This window comes from Sclerotinia sclerotiorum, genomic scaffold (genome assembly GCF_000146945.2).
Source record: "Sclerotinia sclerotiorum 1980 UF-70 scaffold_16 genomic scaffold, whole genome shotgun sequence".
In the NCBI taxonomy this organism is placed as follows: domain Eukaryota; kingdom Fungi; phylum Ascomycota; class Leotiomycetes; order Helotiales; family Sclerotiniaceae; genus Sclerotinia; species Sclerotinia sclerotiorum.
This window is the reverse complement of record NW_001820820.1, coordinates 97,505-122,611: the sequence shown is the minus strand read 5'-3', so window position 1 is coordinate 122,611 and position 25,107 is coordinate 97,505. Positions and strand designations below refer to the sequence as shown.

The 25,107-nt window shown below is 41.2% G+C and overlaps 10 protein-coding genes across 10 annotated transcripts; 5 read left to right on the top strand and 5 right to left on the bottom strand.

Annotated features, from left to right (window-relative positions):
- Nucleotides 1-512: 512 nt before the first annotated feature.
- On the bottom strand, nucleotides 513-2,005 carry SS1G_10575 (hypothetical protein; the record flags this gene model as incomplete). The annotated part of the gene is made up of 6 exons (XM_001588079.1): nucleotides 513-664; nucleotides 714-848; nucleotides 899-979; nucleotides 1,031-1,078; nucleotides 1,131-1,649; nucleotides 1,858-2,005. The coding sequence occupies 6 exons, from the start codon at nucleotides 2,003-2,005 to the stop codon at nucleotides 513-515; spliced, it is 1,083 nt and encodes a 360-aa protein (XP_001588129.1).
- Nucleotides 2,006-2,970: 965 nt separating this feature from the next.
- On the top strand, nucleotides 2,971-4,541 carry SS1G_10574 (hypothetical protein; the record flags this gene model as incomplete). The annotated part of the gene is made up of 4 exons (XM_001588078.1): nucleotides 2,971-3,729; nucleotides 3,799-3,925; nucleotides 4,020-4,383; nucleotides 4,535-4,541. The coding sequence occupies 4 exons, from the start codon at nucleotides 2,971-2,973 to the stop codon at nucleotides 4,539-4,541; spliced, it is 1,257 nt and encodes a 418-aa protein (XP_001588128.1).
- A 3,427-nt stretch (nucleotides 4,542-7,968) lies between these two features.
- SS1G_10573 (predicted protein) lies at nucleotides 7,969-8,750 on the bottom strand (the record flags this gene model as incomplete). The annotated part of the gene is made up of 4 exons (XM_001588077.1): nucleotides 7,969-8,265; nucleotides 8,333-8,427; nucleotides 8,495-8,507; nucleotides 8,628-8,750. 4 exons carry the CDS (start codon nucleotides 8,748-8,750, stop codon nucleotides 7,969-7,971), a joined length of 528 nt encoding a protein of 175 aa, XP_001588127.1.
- A 1,536-nt stretch (nucleotides 8,751-10,286) lies between these two features.
- On the top strand, nucleotides 10,287-11,691 carry SS1G_10572 (hypothetical protein; the record flags this gene model as incomplete). Its single annotated transcript, XM_001588076.1, has 3 exons — nucleotides 10,287-10,338; nucleotides 10,467-11,334; nucleotides 11,391-11,691. 3 exons carry the CDS (start codon nucleotides 10,287-10,289, stop codon nucleotides 11,689-11,691), a joined length of 1,221 nt encoding a protein of 406 aa, XP_001588126.1.
- A 2,250-nt stretch (nucleotides 11,692-13,941) lies between these two features.
- Nucleotides 13,942-15,539, bottom strand: SS1G_10571 (hypothetical protein; the record flags this gene model as incomplete). Its single annotated transcript, XM_001588075.1, has 2 exons — nucleotides 13,942-14,040; nucleotides 14,097-15,539. 2 exons carry the CDS (start codon nucleotides 15,537-15,539, stop codon nucleotides 13,942-13,944), a joined length of 1,542 nt encoding a protein of 513 aa, XP_001588125.1.
- A 475-nt stretch (nucleotides 15,540-16,014) lies between these two features.
- Nucleotides 16,015-17,737, top strand: SS1G_10570 (hypothetical protein; the record flags this gene model as incomplete). Its single annotated transcript, XM_001588074.1, has 5 exons — nucleotides 16,015-16,192; nucleotides 16,418-16,723; nucleotides 16,771-17,450; nucleotides 17,503-17,592; nucleotides 17,642-17,737. 5 exons carry the CDS (start codon nucleotides 16,015-16,017, stop codon nucleotides 17,735-17,737), a joined length of 1,350 nt encoding a protein of 449 aa, XP_001588124.1.
- Nucleotides 17,738-18,072: 335 nt separating this feature from the next.
- Nucleotides 18,073-18,186, top strand: SS1G_10569 (predicted protein; the record flags this gene model as incomplete). Its single annotated transcript, XM_001588073.1, has 1 exon — nucleotides 18,073-18,186. One exon carries the CDS (start codon nucleotides 18,073-18,075, stop codon nucleotides 18,184-18,186), a length of 114 nt encoding a protein of 37 aa, XP_001588123.1.
- Nucleotides 18,187-18,510: 324 nt separating this feature from the next.
- On the bottom strand, nucleotides 18,511-19,727 carry SS1G_10568 (hypothetical protein; the record flags this gene model as incomplete). Its single annotated transcript, XM_001588072.1, has 4 exons — nucleotides 18,511-18,565; nucleotides 18,671-18,774; nucleotides 19,290-19,397; nucleotides 19,632-19,727. 4 exons carry the CDS (start codon nucleotides 19,725-19,727, stop codon nucleotides 18,511-18,513), a joined length of 363 nt encoding a protein of 120 aa, XP_001588122.1.
- Nucleotides 19,728-20,978: 1,251 nt separating this feature from the next.
- SS1G_10567 (hypothetical protein) lies at nucleotides 20,979-22,271 on the top strand (the record flags this gene model as incomplete). The annotated part of the gene is made up of 4 exons (XM_001588071.1): nucleotides 20,979-21,473; nucleotides 21,548-21,698; nucleotides 21,754-22,034; nucleotides 22,137-22,271. The coding sequence occupies 4 exons, from the start codon at nucleotides 20,979-20,981 to the stop codon at nucleotides 22,269-22,271; spliced, it is 1,062 nt and encodes a 353-aa protein (XP_001588121.1).
- An 811-nt stretch (nucleotides 22,272-23,082) lies between these two features.
- On the bottom strand, nucleotides 23,083-24,930 carry SS1G_10566 (hypothetical protein; the record flags this gene model as incomplete). The annotated part of the gene is made up of 6 exons (XM_001588070.1): nucleotides 23,083-23,148; nucleotides 23,241-23,494; nucleotides 23,564-24,553; nucleotides 24,600-24,657; nucleotides 24,746-24,766; nucleotides 24,817-24,930. The coding sequence occupies 6 exons, from the start codon at nucleotides 24,928-24,930 to the stop codon at nucleotides 23,083-23,085; spliced, it is 1,503 nt and encodes a 500-aa protein (XP_001588120.1).
- Between the last annotated feature and the right edge of the window lie 177 nt (nucleotides 24,931-25,107).

Sequence of the window (25,107 nt, the reverse complement as noted above, 5' to 3'; positions counted from 1 at the left end):
TTACCCATAAGTATCCATAGAACATTTACATATTTCACAACCACCACTCCATCTACTCCATCCTACCCACCAACGAGCCACACTAGCATTTGCGTCCTCATTCTCATTCTCATCCTCATTATATGTCCATCTTCCCAGTCTTTGATCCAATAAACCACCAGTGCACCACAGCAGTAGTAAAAACCATCATGAATAAACAAATCGCAATTGGGACATTTCTATTACAGTGGTATGCTGTCCTTGCACCATGCTTGCTAACAAGCCCAAGCCCGTATCTTCATTCATGAAAAATGATCAAACTCCCTGAGCCCCCCCAGAATGAAAAAATTCGGTACAAGAAATTTCAAAGGTACTAAAACCCCTTCGAAGGTAGGTTGGGGGAATCATTTTTTCCTCCTTTCCGAATGTTGGTCCCCCTCCGATCCAATCATACAAAAATCTTATCTTCTCACTTAAAAACTCCGTATATGCATTAAGACGTGTCCGAACGAATTTCTCAATACAGAGGCATTTCAAACATTGTTACCAGGTTTCTCCTCCGTGTCCATGTGCCAGACCACATAGTTGGGTAACCCAATAACTTCATAACCTGCTCTCTTGGCCATTTTTGCGAAACCTTCAGTCTCGGCTTGGTTTTCGAATGCGTAGGCCGGGAAGTTAATTCCTATAGATTCGTTAGCGTCTCGGCCTGTCAATATACCTGGCATAACTACCTGATCTATGGACATCTGCCTTCACAATGATGTTGACTCCTCCAATACCATCGAGCTTAACTTCCTCATCCTTGTTTTCTCTCCAGTTACCCATCAAAGCCATGTAAGTGCGACCGGTATCGAACTCCTTATAACCTAGATATTCGTCAGCATAGTGATGCAAACCTCGTCACTCTAATACATACCCTCGACAATAACTGTATCCTTGTCAAGCTTTGAGGCCAACTTGAGTGCTTTATCCGATTCGATCCACGAGTTGTAATCAACTGTAAATGATTAGCATTGACCGCATGCTGTCAGGGATGATCTAGACTTACATCGACCCTCAATGTCAACCCCATCACGGTATCGATGAAACCAAACATCTGCCCATGTCAGTAAGTGTAATAAGTACCATGAAAATAAGGATTTCCCTACTTGGTACAATGATGTCTCTGTCGTGAGCAATGAAATCCTCAATGATCTTCTCAGGGCTATCGACGATATCCACGTCTCTCCAGTATACCCATGAATGTTCCGGTTTCAACGCCGTAGAGAGGAGGTAGTTTCTGGCACGAGCCATAATCTTCCTTCGAGGTGCCTGTGCCGCATATGCGTGACGTTCTTCAACGGTTTGACCCGAAACCGCACCAAAGTCCTTTTGAACAATCAAAGCACTGTTGAATGCCGCAGTTTCCTTTCCGTCTTGAACTCTGTCGAGTTCTGCTGCAAGAACAGCAAGAGTGTCATCGGATGAATCACCAACCAAGAAAGCAAGATCTATCAAATGATGTGGGTATGACAAGAGTGAGAGTAAATCGAAGTATTTTGGTAAATATGACGCGGCATCTCGGAGAGGGGTCAAAATCAAAATTCGTTCTTCATTTGCAATTGCTTTCGTGGTGGATCGAATGGGATTGAGGTCAACACTTTTAATGGTGCTCGAATTTACAACCACTGGTTCATGATGATTAAAGATAACTGGTGTTTGTAAATGCGCGTTCCAGTCGGCTTGTTCATTCAAGGTCATTTGCATCGGCGGTTTCGAAGGTCCCCAACAATAATATCTTTACCAAAGGAACAAAATCAGCGATGTTACTCTTGTTTGGCTCTGCCGATTGACCATAATAGAGTGCTTACCTTTGCATCTCTTGTGCAGAAGTACTAATTCCTCTCCATAGTAATATAACAACACCAGCCAATGCTACACAGAGTAAAAATCGCGTCCTTGTAAGGAAAACCCATATCGCTCTCGCAGGCGGTAATTGTGCCTTTGTAGCTTTCCAATTCATGCCACCCTTAGGACCCAACATGGCGAAACCCCTGTGGCTTCAAAACCACCCGATATGATGAGGATGTGATATCAATTCGAGCTCGCAGACGTCGAGATAAAAGCGCTCAGAGATTCTGGTGTGAAATAGGTTGAGACCGCAAGCTCGTTCGAGGCTGGAATTAAGAAGTTTGGTGGATTTGGGGAAGGTTTGGGAGGTCGCGAGTGGCAGGGAGATCCGTTCAGTGGCCTCGAGGGTCTACACGAATTTAGAAATTGTGCCAAGAGAGCCCAAGCGAATGAAAAGAGAGGAACTAGACCTTTCGTAATATTATTTCAATTTTGAGGGGAACTCCACAAGAAAGAGAAGACAAGATAGATGGAGGAGAGAAGATCGAGTTACCAAAGAGGACACTTGAATAATATTTGTTAAAGTGGTTTATTTTATGATGATGAAAAATATTTAAAAGTTAAATTATTCCAACCAGATGAATATTTTATATATATAATTCACTACTTCCTACCCTATCAACTGAAGTCTGTTACATGCAATACGATCGGATTCGTACTACTGTCTTATCAGAGTATATTGGATGCGCTGCTTGCGTTGCGTTGCGTTTGCCAATGTCCAATGCCAATTTATGTTCGGATGCCACTCGGGATACCTGGCAGAAAAGGAGTCATCACGTGAAGTAGCCATCTTGCGAGCGAGAGATGAAACATGGGTATGGTTCATGTTTAGTACTTTGGCTTATATTGATATTACTGTGTGGATAGAGCTGAAGTTATTAACTGATGTTAGAAATACCATCTATTAATTGTAATTCTCTAAAAGAATGTATATACAGGTATCTTTTACTTTGAAGTACTGATCAGGTTACTAATACCTGGTGATAGTGGAAGTGTCTTGCTTACAATTCTGTGAATAGGCTACAGCGGGTTCCATCATACAAAACCATCACTTCATCAACTAGATACTTTTCTCTACAATCATCAAACAATTTCATAATGTCTACAATGTCTACAAGACGATCAGCTCGTTTAAGTGCACTTTCTCTCGTCACTGAAAATCTATCTGAAACTGTCCCGACTTCTTCTGTGGCAAAAGGTGCCAAGGCTATACATGGAGGTAGCCAAGCAGGATCTAAGGTTAAAATGAGCAGGAAGAGAAAGACTGAGCTGCCAGAAGCTACAGCTCCTCCAGCATCTACCAAACTTCCAAAGCCCAAGAAGACAAAGGCAATATCTCCAGAAGAATCCGAATCTTCCTTGCCCGCAATAATTCCAAATCCCAAGAAGAGAAAAGCTGCTTCAAAAGAATCTTGCGATTCTCCATCCACTGAAAATGCAAAGCCATCAACTCCAAAGAAGAGAAGTGCTACTTCTATTCGCCTTCCTCCAGTGACTCCAACGCCAACAGTCATCACATCCATGTCCAGTCCTTATAGAGACATTGACGATAGTTTGCATCCACCTCCCGTTGATCGTCTCGCCGTTCTCAATGGAACAAATGCTCCATTAGTAACACCCGAAACTCACCGACTTCTTGCCAATAAATCCATGGATGAAGTATCTCCATCAAAACCACCTGCTGTCAAAATATCAACATCTGATATTTTAGACAAAGCTTTAGAACACTTGATCAAAGTTGAACCCAAGTTAAAGCCAATTATTGAGAAGCATCCATGCCGAATATTTTCTGCTGAGGGTTTAGCTGAGGAGATTGAACCATTCAGGGCGTTAGTCAGTGGAATTATATCGCAGCAGGTAGGAAATTTATTAAAACTAACTCATTGTTTCTATGTATATATACATGAATTTGACATCAAAATTTAGGTTTCCGGTGCGGCAGCCAAATCAATCAAAGCTAAATTTGTAGCACTTTTCAACCCACCTGATTCAGATCCATCTACTCACACATTCCCGACCCCTTCTGCCATTGTAGCTACTGATTTAGCACGTCGTAAGTACAGATTTTACTAATCATTTATCTTTAACTCCTAAATCTCCCCCTTTCAGTTCCCCTTCTATCTCTCCCTCCTCACTAAAACACCTAGTCCGCACCGCGGGTCTCTCTCAACGAAAAGCAGAATACATTTCCGGCCTCGCCCTCAAATTCACAGACGGTGAATTAACCACCCAATTCCTCCTCAGCGCATCCTATGAAGAAGTTTTCGCCTCCCTAATCCAAGTGCGAGGTCTTGGTAAATGGAGTGTCGAAATGTTTGCCTGTTTTGCCCTCAAACGTCTAGATGTTTTCAGTACCGGAGATTTAGGGGTTCAAAGAGGAATGGCGGCGCTACTTGGTAAGGATGTAGAGAAATTGAAGAAGGCCGGGAAGGGTGCGAAAGGTGGAGGGAAGTGGAAATATATGGGAGAAAAGGAAATGGAGGAAATGGCTGAAAAGTTTAGTCCTTATAGGTGGGTTTTTTCAATGATTCTCCTCGTTGGTTTTTGCCTTAGAACGATAGGGAATCCACCAAAGTCTCCTTCCTTGCTTCATTTGGATTCAGATATTCTTACTCCTATGCTTTGAGGGGTCTGACTGTCACTCGCTTATCTGATAGTTCAGATTCTAGATTTCTACTCGACTTCCCTCTTCTTACCCTCTTTACTCTATTTATTATATTTATTCTCGCCTTTATTACATATCCATGCATGAATATCCTCACTATAATATAAACAAAAGTTCATTAACACCACCCTTTCTTTCCCTTTCTGTCATGATTTTCTTCGCGAATAACATCACTCAAAACCAAAACGAAACCCGTCCCTACATTATATTACAAAAAGCTAACACCACTACCAGAAGTATCTTCATGTGGTATATGTGGAGAGTAGAAGATACAGATATCACTACTCTTGAGGAATATTCTTGATTTTTGAAAGATATATATCACTGTATAGTATATGAACGAATGACAGAAAGAGAAGATGAAATATTCAGAGGCAGAGGTAGAGGCAGAGAAATGGGTCGTGAGATGGAAAAAATGAATGGTGCTTCTAATGGATGGAATATAGATTACGGGTTATGAAATAAGGACATGGGACTCAGGACTCAGGACTCAGGATACGGAATCAGAACAGCCATATACTTACCAGATATCCAACACATATAATTATTGTGATATTTCCACCACGTAGTCCATTTTAAATACTTACCACTAATTAACATCCAAATTCCATAGCAGACCATAATAACTACCTACATTATCAAAACTTCCATCCTTAATGCTTAATTTCCTTAGCGCCATTTTCGCGGGATCCCGTACCTAAAATTTCCACACTTAATTAAGCTCTCCTTGGGTATTATCTAAAGTTCTTTCTTGAAAACTACCATCATAACGACTCGAGTATACAACGATAATAAAAGCTCAACTGATCTTGATCTCTTGTTGTCAAATCCCCGTGTTGATAAATTCAATCCTCTTCCTCTTCCCCTCTCCCGCTCCCACCTTATATAATACATACTATATAAAACATATCAACCCAAACTCCCAACCGAATTCACTAAGTCAATCCTATCAAATTTACCCAAATAACTATAAGTAAATCACTATTATCCGGAGTAAACTAGATAGTTTTTTTTACATATTTTATATTTTCAAATATATAAATTATATAATCAAACATATATACAATAATACCAATACAGAATATACATCGGGATAATATACCCGCAGAGAACAAGTAATTAGGTTCTCATGTACCTATGTACATGTTGTACTCTATACGAAGTACCGGTACACTCGCATACATAACAGTCTTAGAAAAGCCAATCCATTTCATTCCATTTCATGTTATCCCGTTTCATCAAGTACCTAACATCAAACGATTCATCAAGTGATGAATTTACAAGGTAGATATGTAGGTAAGTACTGTATGTACTCCGTAGGTAAGTCTTACTTTTGGAATCACTACATAATGATTACAATGTTCATAGATGGATATCAACCTATTTATGGAGTATGTCAACTCCATCTATCAACAAACATACCGCACCGCACCGCAATGCAATTCAACACAACTAAATATTAACTCCTTCCCAACCTATTTATTCAATCATTCATCCATTTCCAACCAATCAGTAATCTTATATAAATAAACATACAAACATACAAACATACAAACAAAACAAACAAAACAAACCACGAACAAAATACCAACACCCGGCCCTCAAGCTCTCCCACCGACTACTCAAATAACAATCTAACAACCTAAAAATCAATATATAAAGATGACCTCGAAGATCTTTATAATACATATACATATACATTTACATATACATATACACACACATGCATACCCTTAATCACATCACATTACGTTGCCCTGCGTCGCGTCGTCTTGCGTGTACCTGCGCAGTATCACGTGTAGGACATAAATCGGGCATACGGGTATCAGTACGGAGGATACATCGACCCGATGAGTCTTAGATAGTTCCGTCGGTATATAATTAGATAAAAAAGTTTTTTTTCATAAGAAGAGAAAGAGTTATTCTTGATTTGATTTATTAAGATGATTTATATAATAGAATTTCTTTTAGAATATATATATTTTTTTAAAAAAATATCAAATAATAATATTTAAATGATAATTATATAATCACCTCAACTCATCCCTTAATCCTCTTTTTAAAAAAAATTAAAAATTAAAAATTTAATATTTTAATTAATACAAATATATATTTATATAATACCTTTATAAAATAAATAAACTTTTTATATTCACCACTATCATCCACCATCCACCATCCACCATTGTTACGAGGTTTGCCGTCTAGATCACGTGGAAGTGCTCTAGGCTCTCGAGGTGGTTTATAACTAGGTGTCAAGCAGGGACTTAAAGTAATGACAATAATGCAATTCGTAACTAATAGTAGAGTATACTAAATGATTGATCTTGATCTTGAGCACGAAGCTCTATACAAGGGAATCCATCTTGATTATATAGACCTTCGTATTCCAACATTGGAGCGATGGAGCTAGGGAGCGAGATTCGAATCTCGCTCCTTCGCTCCCTCACTCCCTCACAAGACTATTCATGTAATCCTATAACACGTGATAATAGTTACAATGTTGCAACGTAACAGTCCATTTGCCACCCACCCACCTACCTATCTACCTACTTACCTATCTATCTTCTTAATCACAAATAATTATCTAATTATAGAACCGAAGTCTGAAAGTCTAAAAGTCTAAAAAAGCAACACCAGGAATCGTCATCAGAACGCGTATGAATGCATACATGAATGCATAATCCCTACATGTATGTATGTATGTATGTATGTATGTATGTATGTATGTATGTATGTATATATGTATGTTGAGGGGGTTGGTACAATGATGACTGAGTGAGTATCTTGCGATTATTAGATAGCTATCGATGCTTGGATAGATAGATCAATATCTATATACCTTGGTATATATATTGCTTTTAGGAGATGAAATGGGAAAAGAGCGAGTTTGAAATTTGAAATTTGAAATTGAATTGAATAATATAAAAAGCCACAAACTCATTGTGGCTGAGATAGGTTTTGAAATTGGATTGGGTTGTTTGATTGTTCTATGAAATTCTGGCCATGCTCGCGCCCGTGATGTGGAATTGTTTGAACGCCTACAGTACGCCTATATCTACACCTCCAAAAAGCAGCGAGACGAGACGGCAAGTGACAAGCAAACCCGCTTACCAAGACCTCGTGTCTCCCGGTTTCTTTAGTCAAAGACTTAAAGGAAGAGGCGAATGAAATGTATCGGTATGGTAGTACCAAAAAGAATTCATAAAGTTGTTGTCTTTTTGGGTGAACAAATGGTCGCTGCTCAAACTGTAAATTAGATAGCCAGATGGGTAGCTCATTTCATTGTTCATGCTCATTCATGTCATGATTCCCTCATAGATGGTTTAATTTCTGCCCACCGCCCAGGTCGTCGATGCTTTTGCTGGAAAATAAAATGATTTGAAGTGAACCTTGGAAGAGGAATATTAGAAATAATTGGAGACTCCCTTTTACCAACCAATGATTAATCTAGGAATCTCGGATCTAAAACCTAAAAGATCCCAATTCATACCAACTTCAGGGGTATTTCTGGTCTTTGTTGGATTTAACGTTAAACACTCGGACCAAGCTGCACCAGAATGATTGCGGATGCTTGTAACCTGCAGAATAAAATAACGAATGATGGCTGGTAAAGGTGATTGGGATGATTTCCAATTGGTTTGACGTGGTTCCTCCAGACCTTCATTGACAATTGGATTGTTCCAGATGGGGTTTGGGTTGGAGTTGGAGTTGGTTGGAGTTGGCCACTGGTTTTTGTTTTATCTGAGGATGAGGAGAAAGGTCTACGGTTCAGTCTTCATACTACTGTACTACCATAGCCGTAACAATATTAATTTTGGAAGATTGTTGCTTGGAGTCGGTTGGGAGCCGGATGAATAGTTCAAAGTCCATATACCGAAGATCCAAAACTAATCATAATATTACTACAAGACATCAGAAGCTTCCTTCAATACCTAGCTGAGTAAACCTTCTTACCATTCCCATAAGACTATGTAGATGCTGTAACCCCTTCAGTCTGGAATAATACAGCTAAGCATTTCGTAATCATCTAAACCACATGGACAGCGGACAGCGATCAATCCATTAGAACCCCGTTCGGCTTCCATACCTGGGAGAGCTTGGAGATCGTGATCGTTTGGTTCGAAAGAAAGTGAGAAGATCCGTACAACAAACTTGGAAACACCGACTGCATATCTTGAGTCGCTTTCCAAGAATCGCTTCGTGCAACCATAAGGAAGATGAGAGCTTCCAAAGCATCCATTCATTGAAAAGTGATTTTCCCAAATCCTGGAGACTTTTGATGGATATATATTCCTTCTATTTGTCTTGATAGAGTTTATGATCTTAGTTATGAGCTGCGTGCTGAGTTGAACCTTAAGATCCCTAGGTAGGGAGCAAAGAACAGGATACTATTCAACTTTCGAATTCAATAGTGGAAGAACAAGTAAATTCTGCTGTACTGATCTTTCAAATTTCCATCATATTAGCTAAGGTATGATTGTGATGTACTGAAAATCATCCACTTCTTCATTTCCGAGGATCCATAAAAGTACCTAGAATAGGTAGGTTCGTATGTAGCTGGCATGGTAAATAGACCAGGTACCTTGAAAATACCTAGTGATTGGAGAGAATTCCATGTTCTTTTCCGTTGAACGAAATCCTGAGATGGCTTAATTCCTTTTGAAATATTACCTAGAACGGACTAAACCTTTAGCCTTTCTAGTTGTTCTAGCTCCCTTGAATACCCGCTACGCTGTGCAAAATCGACCCGTACGGAAAGTACCTAGTACATTTAACCAACTAATGGAAACTAAACTTACTAAATTAAGCAGACTTTTTACCAAACAAGTAATAGATAAACATTATTAAACGTACCAAGTTTTAGTATGAACCAATCAAATCGCGTTAAAACCTCTTGTACTTTTCCAAAACTCACTAGGAAGTTAAGGAATTCACTACCAACAAGCCTACCCAAGCTAGGATCCTCCCCTTTTTTTAACACCATTTACCAAGCTCCGGCCGCTTTTCCCTCGTTCGTACTACCACCTAGGTAGTCAATATTATTTTATTATTTTATTATTCTCATTCTGATTTAATCTCATTTCATTTCATTTCCCACGCCTGCAACCTTTCTGAAGAAAAAGCCAACTTCTTTCTGAAACTGATTTCCTCTCCTCGAAAAAGTTGTCCCATATCGTCGCCTTCTTTCCAATTTTTCATCACTTCATCACTGTCGTTAAGATTTCTCTTCCTACTTTAAAGTCCATCTCGTACAAATAATATCAATCGCTCACATCCATCTATACAATTGAAGGAAGGAAGAAAAAGAAGTTTTACACATAACCATCGAAAGGGAAAGAGAAAGTAATTTGTTTACGATACTTGCACATCAAGGGGTGAGTTGATTTCTTGAAACATTTCTACAACACTCATCTCTCCTTCCCTCTTGATTGAATCGATTCATCGAAGAGCTGTTCATTCACTACAATTCATTCGATTTATCATCAATCACGGATTCAATCAATCAATCCTTCCATCATCTCTTGTTTGATTGCCTCCTTCCTTTCTAGAATCAGTTGGTTCCTGCAGCTACAAATTTCTTGGTTCATCTTCAGGAATTCTGATCATCAGCCACCTTGTCTTCCGTTGAACAATCTCTCAACTACATCGCAACTTTATTCATCTTCGATCAACACTTTTTACATTCTTCTTACGATCATTGGACTAACAATTGCGAAGTTACTGTAGAAGCTACTTCGAATCAATCATGTTCTCTAAAGTCCTCCTCCCGGCTCTCGCAGTCATCGGCACTGCAGCTGGTAAGTTTCCAATATTTCACCGATCTATTCATACTTGGCTCGGCAGATTTTACACTCGATCTGCGGTGGCGTTCAGGAGCATCTCAATTGCTTGTTAAGATCATACATACTGACTATAATCTTTTCAGCCGCTACAAACTCTATCTGCTCCCAATCAACCGCCACCATTAACAACGCTGCTGATGCCACCGCGTTGGCTGATTGCAAAACCATCAAGGGTGACGTTCTCGTCAGCACCGCCGCTGCTGCTACTATCCAAATTGACGGACCTCAAGAAATCGACGGTGATTTGATCGTCGAGAACAATGGAGCCATCACATCTCTCTCAAGTACCACTATTTCCACTATCACTGGTACTTTCGGTCTGAGCAATTTGACTCTTTTGTCCACTCTTCAATTCAATGCCCTCGACACCGTTGGCACCATCAACTGGGCTGCTCTTCCAGCTCTCTCAGCCCTTACTTTCACCAAGTCGGTCAGGACCGCAAGTAGTGTTACCATCACCAACACCTTCTTGAACAGTCTCGATGGTATCAACTTGAACACCGTAGACACCTTGAACATCAACAACAACAACCGTCTCAGAACATTCAGCACTCAAGTCGGCAATGTTACCACGCTCCTCAACATTGACTCCAACGGAAAGAACTTGGATGTTGCCTTACCTAACCTTATCTGGGCCGCCAACATTACCTTACGTAACGTCTCAAGTGTCAGCATTCCATCTTTGGCCGTTGTCAATGGATCCCTCGGTTTCTACGAGAACTACTTCACCAGTGTCAGTGCTCCAAACTTGACAGCCGTCGGTAACACTGCCAACGGACAAGGTGGATTCGCTTTCGTTGCCAACCCAAACCTCGCCAACATCACCATCCCTATGCTTTCGACTGTTGGTGGTGCTTTCCAAATTGCCAACAACTCCGCTCTCGGTGCTATCAACTTCCCAGAGTTGACCCAAGTTGGAGGTGCTATTGATTTCTCTGGAAACTTCACTACGTAAGTTATTTATGCAAACTCTTCGCTATGAACATTCGCTAACGTTGTTATTCTAGCCCTGAATTGCCAAAGCTTAACGACGTCAAGGGTGGTTTCAACATGCAATCCACCACCTCCATTGACTGCTCTGGATTCCAATCTGAGCACAACAGTGGTAACATTCAAGGTACTTACACTTGCAAGACCACTGCTAACGCTCAATCTGGAACCGGAACCAGCTCCGGCTCCAGCTCCGGCTCCGGCTCCTCCTCAAGTGCATCTGCTTCTGCTAGTAAGGGTGCTGCTGTCTCTTACGGTGTTAACGAGGCCCTCATGGGTGTCTCTGTTGTCGGAGGTTTCTTGGGCATGTTGTTGTAAATCATTGGGACGTCGGCGTTTTTCGTTTAATTATCACATTAGAAACTAATATGCCACGTTCTCTCTTTTTTACATGACTTTTCATAAGCTTTTGAGCGGTTTTTCACCTTCATTAGGATCATTAGGGGCGTGTGCTTTGCATATCCATCGCTGTCAAGGTTGCTCTACTTGTGCATCTGTTGCATTGATGGTTTTTAGAAAAATCCATGAAGGCATTTAGGGGAAGGGAGGGAAGGAAAACATTAGGCTTTTGAGAAGAGAGAATCCGAAATTGTACATTTGAATATTGTTTCCTCGAGAATGAGAAGTGCAGAGAATAATAATGAATCTCTTTTTAATCATTAAAAAATGACGTACTTGTTTCTTTGTTATATGACTGTATTCTAGACTTTACCTTATTTGAATCTCTAAGATTATATCATCAAATGAGTTGTGACTTGGGAACTACGGGTCTTGAGCCTAGAGTTTAGAGTTGAATGATATTAGTCTGCTCTAATAAGTCCTGTTCATGTTACTATAATCCGAGAGAATGACGATGGATGTCCTTGACAAATTAGTCTCTTTCTCTGGTGGATATTATTTACGTGTTAAGATTTCAAATATACCTACCCCTGGTGATTTTAGACTTCTTTAGTAGTGTGTTGTCTGTCTATCTGTCTTTCCTTCTTGGGAAATGGATATGAGGATGGATGGTTTGATGAAGTACCAAGGCTTGTGGGTGTATAGGGTTTGTGGGCTAGGCTTTGGATGTTTTTTGGGCGGGGTGGGGGAATATTTGCGGGTATTTGTGGAGGATCGGAGGTGGGGGTGGGGTATGGAAGGGTTCTATTTAGATTGGGAGTGAATTTGAAACTAGAACTGGAACTGAAACTGAACTGGTGATTTAATTGTTTGGGGGATGGTGAGTGGTGATTTAGAGGTGAAGGGGTGAAGAGATGAGGAGGTAGATAGATAAAGGGACAGAGGGCGAGGAGTGAGGATGAAGGATGGTGAAGAGAGATTGATAGAGGGTGATGCTTAAAAAAATGAAAAGGTAAAGAGATAGAGGATGAAGAATGTTAGGATGATGGAGACTGGAGAGTGAGTAGCCTTTTATTTTTCTATTCGATATTGTCTAGGGAGAGGCTCAGAAGAGAAGAAAGAAGAAGGCGGAAGAGGAGGGAAATGAAGGGGAAGGAATAAACTTATATGTAGATCTAATGGTGAATAATATAAACTGTTGTCATCAGGAAGCAAGTGTTAAGATTCAAACAGAAATGCCTAGGTATGAATTGAAATGAATGTCATATCGGGTAATAGGGGGGTTTGAGAGGGTATAGGAGTGTGAAGGATAGCAGGGGAGAAGGAGAATATGAGGAGAAATTCGTAGATGAGAGGAGTGGGTGCAGTGGGATGGGAGAATATGGGAGGGTATGGGGGAGGAGAAGGAGAAGGAGAATATTAGAGGGAGGATTTATGAATGAGGATAATTGGTGGAAGGGACAAGGTTTTACTAGATTGTAAGAAGAAAACTTAACAGAGGAGGGGCGAGGTTGATTATTGAATAATTACTGGATATTGAGGATATTGATTGAGTATCAGGCGGAATTAATCTTCTCAATCTTCTCAATCTCTATTTAAATTAAACTCAGATATCTAATTACCCCTAGGAAAAACTACTATGATATTATATCGTCGTGGTATTGTATATTATATAAGTTTAAATAATAAATAATAAATATAAAAGAAGATAAATCGATTTATAAGCAACAAGACAGGCATGGGAATTTAGGAGTGCGAAGTGTGACGTGTAAAAATGAAAGATTGAAGATAATACAAGGTGGAAGGTTTGGCGGAGCTTTAGATTTTCGATTTTGGAAAAATTGGGATAGATATTTGGTATTCTTCTATGGTTTTTTGGCGGCAGGGGATATTATCCTACTTCCTATTTTACAGAACCGAAGATGATGAGATGCTATATACAGACAGGCAGAGATATAGCTTAGTCTAGTTCTGAATACACGATATCATTCTAAATCAGAACAATTCTATTATTCATTTAGTATTCTACTATCCTGAAAGAGCTCCCAAAATCTAATTGATTAGTTTGAAAAACATGGAAGCATAATCTAAAATCTATTTACATCCATCGTTCTACAAAAAAAGAGAAAATGTTGTACATTCAAGAGTGTAATCAATACAAGGAGGTATTGAGTGTAGATGCAATACCATAACCGCCATTCCTGTGAAATGAGCATACTGTCTTTAGCTCTACAATTTCGCCTTGGGCTGCTTAAGCATAGTATCTGCCACTATCCTTCGTTGAATTTTTCCTGTAGCTGTCTTTGGCATGACATCTGTGAAGTATACCTACAATATTGATTAGTCTTGTAAATATGAAGAGACCAAACACAATAAAAGCATACCTGTTTCGGAACCTTAAACTCAGCCACTTTATCTGCAACCCATTTCTTCAGCTCAGATGCAGTTAATTTTTGATCCGACTTCAAAACAATAGCTACACCGACAGCTTGACCATACATTTCATCCGGTATAGCAAAACTTACTGCTTCCGAAACGGCAGGATGACGTGCGAGAACATTATCAAGTTCAATGGGAGAAATCTTCTCTCCTCCTTTATTGATGAGTTCCTTGATTCGGCCAGTGATAAATACATATCTATCTTTATCCATCTTTCCTTGATCACCCGTTCTGAAAAATCCTTCTTGGGTGAAGGATTCCTTATTGGCTTTTTCATTGTTGAGGTAACCTTTTGTGACGTTTTCACCACGGATGAAAATTTCTCCTTCAGAGCCAAGAGAAACTTCATTGCCCTCGCCATCAAGTATTCGTACCTCGACTCCTTGACCAATCCCTACGGAACCAGGCTGGCGTTTTCCTGGTGGGATAGGATTGGATGTCATTTGATGAGAAGCTTCTGTCATGGCATATGCTTCAAGGACAGGGGCGTTGTATGTTTCTTCTAGTGCATGGAAAGTGGTTGGAGAAAGAGGGGAGGAACATGATCGGATGAATCTGATATTGGGTTTAGTTACAGGCGGTGGATTTTTCAAAAGGATTTGATGGATAGTTGGAACAGCGGTATACCAGTTTGCTTTATGTGTAATGAAATCACTCCAAAACTCTGAAGCAGAGAACTTAAGGGGGACAATAACAGAACCACCGGACATTAAGGGAGCTAGGAAACCGGCTAGAAGTCCATGGACGTGGAATAAAGGCATAACGAGCATGGTACGGTCCACAGGAGTAAGATTGTATGTAGCCTGGATGTTCTTCATAGTTCTAGTAAGATTCTTGTGTGTCAATGGCACGGCCTTTGGTCTTCCTGTCGTACCGCTGGTATGTAGAATTAAAGCAACATCATCCGGTTGAGCTTGCTCAACCTTTTGGTTTCCTTTCCCCTTGAGTTTCCCCTCTTCCTTGATATCCAATACAACTTCCTTACCATTCCAATAACATTCTGCAATGGCAGCATTATATTTCCTCGCAGCCCTTACAGCAGGTCCATCCTTTTGAAATGAATCTTTAGGTACAAGAGTAACTGCGGAGCTCAAATCATCGATGTAGAATTCAAATTCCTCCTGTTTGTATGAAGAGTTGAGAGGTGCGGCGACTCCTCTTTGCCATGATGTAGCCAAAAATGCAACGATAAATTCATAGGTGTTTGGTAGAGCAAGGGATACTGCAGCTCTGGGTGTAACACCCAGCTTGGCAAGCTTCTTTTGAAATGAGGAAATTTCGGCGGAGAGCTGTTTATAAGTAATTGTGAGAGGTCGCTTTCCCGGAATAATAATTGCTGAGGTAGCACTACCTGTGGAGAAGGAATTGGCGAGAGTGGTGACAGACATCTTGGCCTGCGTGGATTGGAAGACGATGGTTGGCCGGAAGGATGACAATCGCTGTCACTGTGCAAGGTATAAAGCAAAGCTAAGATCAAAATGTAACTTCAGGAAAATGAACAATTGACGAATAGGGTATAAAACTGCTTCAAATCATTCAAATTCATCGATGAGCTTGCTTCTCTGGTTTAGATATGATGAGAAAATTGAATGAACAGAGGTTAAAAATAATAACAACGTTTCCAATAGCATTTCCAACTTCTCCAAGCTCGCAAAGCCCTTATCGCCAGGGTTCCTCCTTGTACTCTTATCGAATACTCTAAGGTACCCAGGTAGGTACCTATCGAAAGAAGCTCTTGATCACCTGACTCTGAGAACATACAGCCTCATGCGCCAGGCTGTAGATGTTTCGCAAACAATTTCGACGTTATATTTACCTGCCTCTCTATTTATCTGCTGTGCGTGAGCAGATTGATTTACCATCATGTCGAATCCTCCCAATGTGCCTCCTGCACGAAATGGGCTTTCTCTCTATGCGAACTTGTTAGATCCGTCACCGAGTGATACACCCGGCTCCATTACAAAAGGACCAGTCGTTTTCAAAACTGGCGCAGCTTCCGCGGAAGATGAAGCTTCAACTAAGAAACCCCAGATTGATGCTGGTATGCCATAGACGATTTACAAAATTGAGTCCAATTTATTGAGAATCGCACTAAATCTTTACATAGCTGCCCTAAGATTTCAACCCACAAGAAGACCACAACTTTCTTCACAAAAGCCCAAACCGAAATCATCATTTCCAAAAGTTACCCCAGTCAATTCAACTACCACTGAGCCGAGCAATGTACCTCTGGTGAAAGCCCTAGCATCTAATTCTGGCAAATCAGCTTCTAAGAGCACTTTGGCTGATTGGGCTGCTGACGACGATGATGTTAATGGGTTTTACGTTGGCGAGAAGAGGCAAAGAGGTGGTAGGAAACGAAGAAAGAAGAACAGGGAAGAGCAAGCTGTAGCACAAGATTGGGACGATATCTATGACCCCTCGCGGCCAAATAACTATGAGGAATACAAGAACAGTGATGAGAAGGTTCGGGAAGTACGAGAGTGGAAGGATAGACTATATGCTCATAGAATGGCGCGAAAGACATCGAGTGATAGTGATGATGAGGAGCTATATCGCCCAAAGATTGGCAGTAAGCGACCCCTTTCCATTTGTCTTCCTTCTGCTAATGATGCTCAGACCAATTCGCTCCACCTCCAAATTATTCGTTTGCTCCTCCGCCAATCGATTCTCCCCCCAAGAAACGTTCCAAGTCGCCAGAAAGTGACTCTTATAGTCCCACTATTGGAGCACAATCTAATACAGTCCGTCTACCTCCCGAAGATCAACCCTTACCTCCACCGGCACCACTATTACCTGGAGCCATTTCCAGAGCACCGGTGCGGTATAACTTACCACCGGCGCCAAGTGAACTTCCGGCTTCAGAAGCAGAATTAGATAGAGCGCTTGCCGATGAACGAGATGGTGAAGATGAAGCAGAACCAGATGAAGATGCACCAAAATCACTTCGCCCAGGCCAGAAAGGTTTTGCAGAACGTCTAATGTCTAAATATGGTTGGAGTAAAGGATCGGGACTCGGTGCAGATGGCTCCGGTATGATTACACCTCTGCAAGTCAAACTTGACAAGCGCAAAAAGAAGTCTGATGCCGAAGGTGGTGGGTTCCGGGATTCGGGAGGAAGAGGAAAGATCATTGGGGGAAAGAAAATTGTTAAGGAGGAAGAAACAGGCAGATTTGGACCAATGTCCGAAGTTATAGTACTGCGTGGAATGGTAGACAACATGGATCTAGATGAGGAAGTAGAAGGTTCAGGGGATGGGGGCATAATGCAGGAAATTGGGGATGAATGTGGTGAAAAGGTATGTTCGATTTTAGGAATGGCTCATATACAACAACACTAACATGTTACAGTATGGAAGAGTTGAACGAGTGTACATCGATAGGCAAAGTGCTCCAGCAAAGGTCTTCGTCAAATTTACTAATCAGTTATCGGCGCTGAGGGTATGTGATCCATTGTCATTCCCTCCTTGGATGAAGCTAATCTAATCAGGCTGTGAACGCACTTGAGGGGCGTATATTCAATGGGAATACCATATCAGCTTTGTTTTATAATACGGAAACTTTTGAGAATGGTGTCTATGAGTAGATACTTAATTTATTCTTGACCTACCAACCGGAGTTGTGGTACAAGTATGATTGTGATGATGATTGAGGTCAAGATTGGCACTTGCAGTACTACTCCAACTTATTCTTTTCTTTTCTTTGCATACACGAACTTGCGGTTTAACATTTTTCTATTCCCCTGTTGTCCGCGGGCAAATGCTCTCCTTCTGAAGATCAATACTCCAGCCATTTCAATATTCATATCACCACATCAAGTACCTACTGTCTCAATGCCCACATCATCTTCTGCTCCTCCATCTAGTGTTTCTATTCCTGATCAAATTTTTTGCAATTATGTCATCCTACAAGCGGAATTAAATGCGCATCCGGAGTCACGTCCGTGTTCAAGATTTGGCGCAAGGTTTGGCAGCCAATCTCCAGCCGGATATCCCGCGAGTTGCTCGACGTGGCTTTGGAGTTGGTAGTGTTTGAAGGCAAATGTGGTGGAGGGGACGATCCGGCGAGCTGCCGATCTATGGACATTCGTTCTCTGCGGCTTGATACCAGAATTGATGTTATTTCCTAATCAATGTTCTATCCTCTAGTTTGGATTCATATACTATGAAAGATATGTTAAATTTTATTCAATGTATATACTAGCTAATTATTCTTTTCTTTTTATAAGGGTTCTTGGGTTTTATCAGATTAAAATTTATTTTTATTTCTCTCGATTTTTATTATATATAAATTGAGAATGTCTAGAGTAAGAAAACCAAGTATCTATCCAGCAAAATATTTGTTTATAACCATTTTAAGTTATACAGAAGTCTCTAATTTCCTATTTAAAAAAAACAGACTTGGTGATATTCTACTAAGCTCTTGGTGTTAGTATAATTCTCGATTTGGTTAGTGGTTTCAGTGTTTCAGCGCCTTCAACAATTCTCCGCATGAACATCCTACAAATACAATATATTACACCGCACAGTGTTCCACAACATTCAAAGTGCAGTAGACCTTTCGCAGCTCGTGTCCCAGCACTGATGGCGTTCTGTTATACTCGATAACCCATGCAGTCTTTCTCTAAAATGGTTAGAAGCCTTTTGGTCTCAGATCATGCTTCCTCGTCTAGGGGCAAACCCAAAAGTTATGATTCTCCTAATATATGTATCTCTATTGTTAGAGCCGCCTTTTCTCTCTTTTAAGTTCTATCAAGAAGCGTTATATTATCTATCTGTCCTCCAGAACTACCAACACTAAAAACTCCATATTAAATTGGTACCATTCAGTCTTTTCAAATGGCGAACATCACAGATACTTTGTCTTCTCCCTCTGTGCCATCATGCACTATATATTCTCGCCCATCTATGATACACGGGGTGTCCGATCATACCCTCGGCGTGATACTGCCAACACTGGTTTATGTTGCTGGGAGTTTAGTCTTTTATGCCTTCAACAAGTTTGAACTATTCAGCAACTACCGCATCCATCCACCAAAAGAGGAACTACATCGAAATCGCGTTTCAAGATTGGGCTGTCTTCTGAATGTCATGCGTTATCATGTGATACAGATTTCGATAGGATTGCTACTCACTTACAACAAGGAGGCAGAGCTTGTTGAAATGGGGGACTGCGAGATATATCAATGGGCGCGACGGGTGAGGAAGTCTTTTACGGTCATTCCTTGGGCATTGACGCTTCTCGGCCTGGATGTTCAAGGACTTGTATCAATATCCCACAAAACACCTTTGTTGTCGCATATTTTTGCAATTGGCCATGATATATTGTCAAGTCCAACTTTTACTGCTATTGAGTGGAACTTCGCGCATCTCATAGTTTCTTTCATAATACCAGCGATACAGTTCACAGTGTATCTCGCAGTTGTGGATACATGGGTTTATTTTCTGCATCGCCTTTGTCATGTTAACAAGACTCTTTACCGTATGTGAATACCTCTCCAATTCGACTCGTCTAATTAAAATTTCTTCTAGGGATTGTGCATGCTCAGCACCATCAACTTTACGTGCCTTTTGCATATGGAGCCGTGTACGCTCATTGGACCGAAACTATTTTCCTCGATGTCTTGAGCTTCATCTTAGCGAATACTATTTCCGGGATATCAGTTCGTCAGGGGATGATTTTGTCTTCGCTAGCGACGCTGAAGACTATTAGTGATCATTGCAATTTTGTGTTTCCCTGGGATCCTTTTGGATACATTAATGGCAATAATGCAAGATTCCACGACTTGCATCATCAAAGTTGGGGTCTTAAGGTTAGTGAAACTTCGACTCTTGGCACATTGTTGTTTTTCTGAAGACGCTCTGACATGGGCCCATCTAGCATAACTTTTCTACGTATACCGTCTTTTGGGATAGATTACTCGGAACCGAATGGACCGATGTTCAGGGGGCGGATATGCGTTATGTTCGAACCCACGAATTAGTTGAAGCTCGCAGAAAGATAAACGAGATTACTGTGGCGCACTCAAAGGCGGAGTAGGATTTATTTAGAATCTCTCAGAGGCTTAATATTCCGCAAAACATCTTGTGTATCTGTCTCGGATAGTGTGTCCAATAGTCTGGGCTGCAGTTCTATTTGTACTTATCAAAGTTTCAAACTTGAAAAATGCTTTATTTTTTAATAATGTTACGGTTTCAATAGACTTGCTATCTGAGATAATTTCAGTGTCTAAAATGTTTTCAATATTTATAAATAAGTCGCTCATTGTTAGAGTGTAGTCCGGAATATTGGATACACTGGTCCGACTCCCGGAAATATCGATGGACGGGTTACCTATCCTTTGTAACTTCTCATTGATTGTATCTCCAATTGTTCCCACACCCTTAGTGCTCCGGCATATACGGAAAAAGTTGTATTGGCATAGCCTTGAGTTGCCACCCATAGCTAATTGTAGCTCTTGTGCCGTGTTTCCATTGCCGTGCGATATTTATACCCCGGTTCGAAAATGCAGCCACAAATGGATGCACATCATCGGCAGCTGAATCGGACAGTGCATACGATGAGCGTCACCATGGATTTCTGATCTAGGGTCAGATCACAAATTAATCCAAGCATCAGCCCAAATCTAGGTAATGTTTATGAATGCACGTTAATGGTTGCGATACGGACGTAGCCAGAGTGAGGCTACTTCGATGTGGCTTTTCGATAGTTTCGTTATGCCATAAGATTTCATTACAATCTCATGCTTCTTTAAATGTTAGCTACATTTCTCCAGCGCTGAAACTCACTCTCTCAAATATTCCTCTTGGTATTATCTACCGCTCAAAATGAACACTCTAATCACCAATACCTCTTCCACTACTCCCACCTACACCTTATCCTCACCATTTCCTCGGCCACCTCTATCCTCTCACATATCAGATTTCCACCTTTCCCTCCTCCTTCCCGTTCTTGCATACTGGTCTCTCTCTTTATTCTGGTCTATCATCTCACATTATAATCTCTTCTCTACCTATCGCATCCACACACCAGCGGAAATCCAGACGCGCAACCGTGCGACAGCTCGCGAGGTCCTTCGCTGTATTGTCTTTCAGCAGTTGATTCAGACAGCTTGGGGTTTGTTCCTCGGCCATGTGGTTCTGGGAACTCATGATTTGGTTGGGACTGAAGAATATGATATTGCGGTTTGGGTGGATAGGGTGAGAAATGGTGGTTCTTGGATGGTATGGAGCTTGAAGACGGGGATGACGGCTTTGGGATTTGATCTTGCTAGGTCAAAAACTTCGTTGCGTCTTCCTCTTCATATCCATATCGCCACTCCTGTAAGTCATCTCGTGGGAACTCGCTTCTCCGAAAAAAAAAGAAAATCTTGTGCAATAGCTGATAATTATAAAAGGACGGAAAAATTATTGCATGGGAAGTTATACTCGCACAAGTAATATATAGAGTCCTTGCTCCAGCCACCAGATTCGGCATTGCAACATTCTTCAGCGACTCCTGGCAATACTTCTGGCATCGAGCCATGCACGAGAATAAATGGATGTACCGTACGTCTGTAAACCATCTCTCCCATAAACCCCCACTAACATTCCTCCCCACCAGGAAATATCCATTCCAAACACCACCGCGTCAATGCTCCCTACGCCTTCGCCGCCTTTTACAATACCCTCACCGAAGCCTTCATTATAGATACCGTTGGAACCACTCTCTCTTTCTTCTTCTCCGGTCTCAGCATGCGCGAAGCTATGCTATTTTCTACCATCAGCGTATTAAAAGGCGTAGATGATCATTGTGGGTATAAACTCCCCTGGGATCCTCTACAATGGTTAGGAGAACAAGGAACCGTGTTTCATGATATTCATCACCAAACTTGGGGTGCAGGCGTAAGTAGATTATTTTCTTATTCATTAATCTAATTTTCGTGATTATTTGAGTTAAAGTTAAATTTTGGGAATTTGTGCTGATTGGTGTGATATGGTGAGTAGACGAATTATTCGCAGGTTTATACGACGTTTTGGGATCATGTGTTGGGGACGGCTAGTAAAATGAGTTCGGAGGAGATGGGGAAACTTTATAAGAAGGGACAGGATAGGGCGGAGCGCGCCAAGAAAGGTGATTGATGGTGGAATGGGGGTTGGGAGTTGGGAGTTGAAAGTTGAGGGTGGGCTTGGAAGTGTGTATGCAGCGTTAAGGATGTTCATGTGAGGAGCTTTTCTTGCTATGGTAAGATTGCTATTGGGTGAGATAGGAAGATTACTTTTGTGTCGAATATGGATAATGCAGTATTCTAGTTCTGTATAATCTTCTCCTAGTATATAGTGAAGATCTGGTCCATACATTCCCAATATATCTCCAAGATGCTTTGGTCAGATTATACAAATGGTGATTCTTATCTCATATAATGCACGTATCATGATGATGCATATGCTACAAAGTCACACACCGAAAATGCTATCACCTTATAAGCTCTCCAAATACCAAACTTACCAAGCTATAATTGGGAGAGGTGTTCAATCAAACATGACGTAACCAGCATATCATTCATATTTCGTTTTCATGGATGGGCTCATACACAGAGTACAATTCACAAGTTCAAATATTCCCCTATCTAACTTCGTAATCACAGGCTGGTAGCACAAATAAGTCTTACCATGTGTGCAGTAAAGTGTAACACACACTATTTGTACAACAAATATATAATTTAATTAAACACTGAAATTACAGTTTGAGACTTTTAGTGCATCTTATGCAAAGGAAAACTTAGTTACATTAATCCAAGAAACAACAAAATTAAATGAATGTGAGATATGTAATCTTATGAAAGAACAAATTGGAAAGAAAAAATGGAGAAATGTCCATGTAGTAAACCAAATAGCTTGTCAAGTCGCGAATATCAAACATTGTCCAGAAAGCCTAGTCTTTTATCACAATCTATTCTAGGTTGACGGTTGCGCTTTTTGACTCCTTTCGAGATAGCTGCCCGCCAGTGAAAAATAACTAGTAATTATATCGTTAGTCAAGTTCTCTTGAAGGGGCATAGATGGAACTGCGCAGAAGGGCAAAGCAGGAGGAAGAGGCTTTATACTTACACATGGAATTGCCCCAGTGAGAGAAAATATACCCATAGCTAGACTCATAGTCTTCCAACCATATTGTGTAATCAACGCGCCTGCAAATACTGGGCCAAATATGGTAGCGGCAGCCATAGAACAATTGAACAGAGCGTAAGCCTGTGCATAAGCCCCGCCAGGACCAAATTTGCCCGGATTTTCGATTTCGATTTCTCCTACGACTAGAGAAAGATCGGCGGCAACAGGTGCTACGATGAGAATGAGTGTACAACCTAGAAATCAGATTTAGCGGGCGTTCATAAGCTAGTATGAAGAAAATCTAAGTCAATTGATTCACATACCGCATATAGACAATAGGACGCATAGCAAAATTTTCTGCCCGGTAGTGTCATTATCGACAAGTCGCAAAAGTATCAATGGCACTGCTGTCAAGGTACATCCAACAACGGCAATCCAACGAGGACCTAGATTGTCGGAAAGCGTACCGACGAGTGGACCTGCAAGTCCAGGTACGGCTAAGCACAGAAATATGAGCCCGGCTGCCAGAGAACTCCAGTGGAAGGTTTCCTTGACGAACAATGCGAGAACGCTGTCAAATGTGGCGAGAATCGAAACGTTAACAAAAATGCCGTATATGGCCGCACCAACTCGTGGCGAACCGAGCAAGGTAATGACTGGTGGAAGGCTCCAGGCTTTGGAGTCTCGGTTGCTGTTTTGAGCCTTCTTTGGGAGAAGAGCGCTAGATTCATCGTAGTTGGGTATACCAAATCCAGGAGGTGTAGGTTCCGGAGTATTCAAAGGCTCAGCCCAGCTGTTAATGCTCTCTGGGCTGTTGCTTTGCCCCTCAGGTTCAGCAGGGGAGGTATGAATGTTCCGGTATCTTTCGGCTGTCCGTTTCTCGATCATCAACATGCGCAGTAGGACATCAATAATGATGAGTCCAGCAGCCATACCAAACACAGCCATATAGCCGGCCTTGTCATAGACAATACCACCAAGCAAAGGTGAGATAATGAGACCGACACTGGAACATGATAAAGCTGTGCCCATCCACTGTCCAATATTTTCACTCCCAACAGTATCAACCAATAGTGCGAGCCCAACGGTGTATACTATCGCAGCCGAGAACCCTTGGAACATTCTGCTAACGACAAGAAGCCATGCTTTCTTCGCCAATCCAAAAAGAAGAGTTGCAGCCGCTAGGATGAATAGCCCAACGAAGTAAGTAATGGATCTATCGGTAGTATGATCTGCGAGCCATCCACAAACTGGAGACCCAATTATAATAGCAGCACCGAAGATAGCGAATATGAAAGACGTCCACCATTGGACTATTTTTAATCAGTAGATTGTCAAGTTTCGACATTTTCCACGTACCTTCTTCCTCCGGCACACTTGATCTCTCTTGTAGACTGAATGGAAGAACGGGAACCACCTGTTTGTTGTTAATATAACATCCAGTATAGCTTCAGCCACTCGCTTTTTCGAATAATATGTATAGATGGTATGAACGGGATGCTTACAACACCATAAAGGAAGGCATCCTAAGCCACGTTAGATAGATACCGGGGAGGAAATCATTTGACGAGCTTACAGTGAATATGGCACAGCACACTGTAGTGAGAATGAACCAGTCAGAGGACCGATATTCAAGGAGCCATGGGAGCTTCTGAAACTTGGGACTTGCTCTCTCAATATCGGCTGTCATCTTCCCAAATTTCCAGTTTCAAAGAGTGTCGTTTGATGAAAAGATTCAGTATAGACAGTTAAAGAAACAAATTGCCAAGGTCGAAAGTGGCCAGCATTTTCTCACAAGTAGAAATAGACACGTTTGCCTCAAACTTACATCATCATTGATATTTCCAAACCAATCATCTTGATCTCG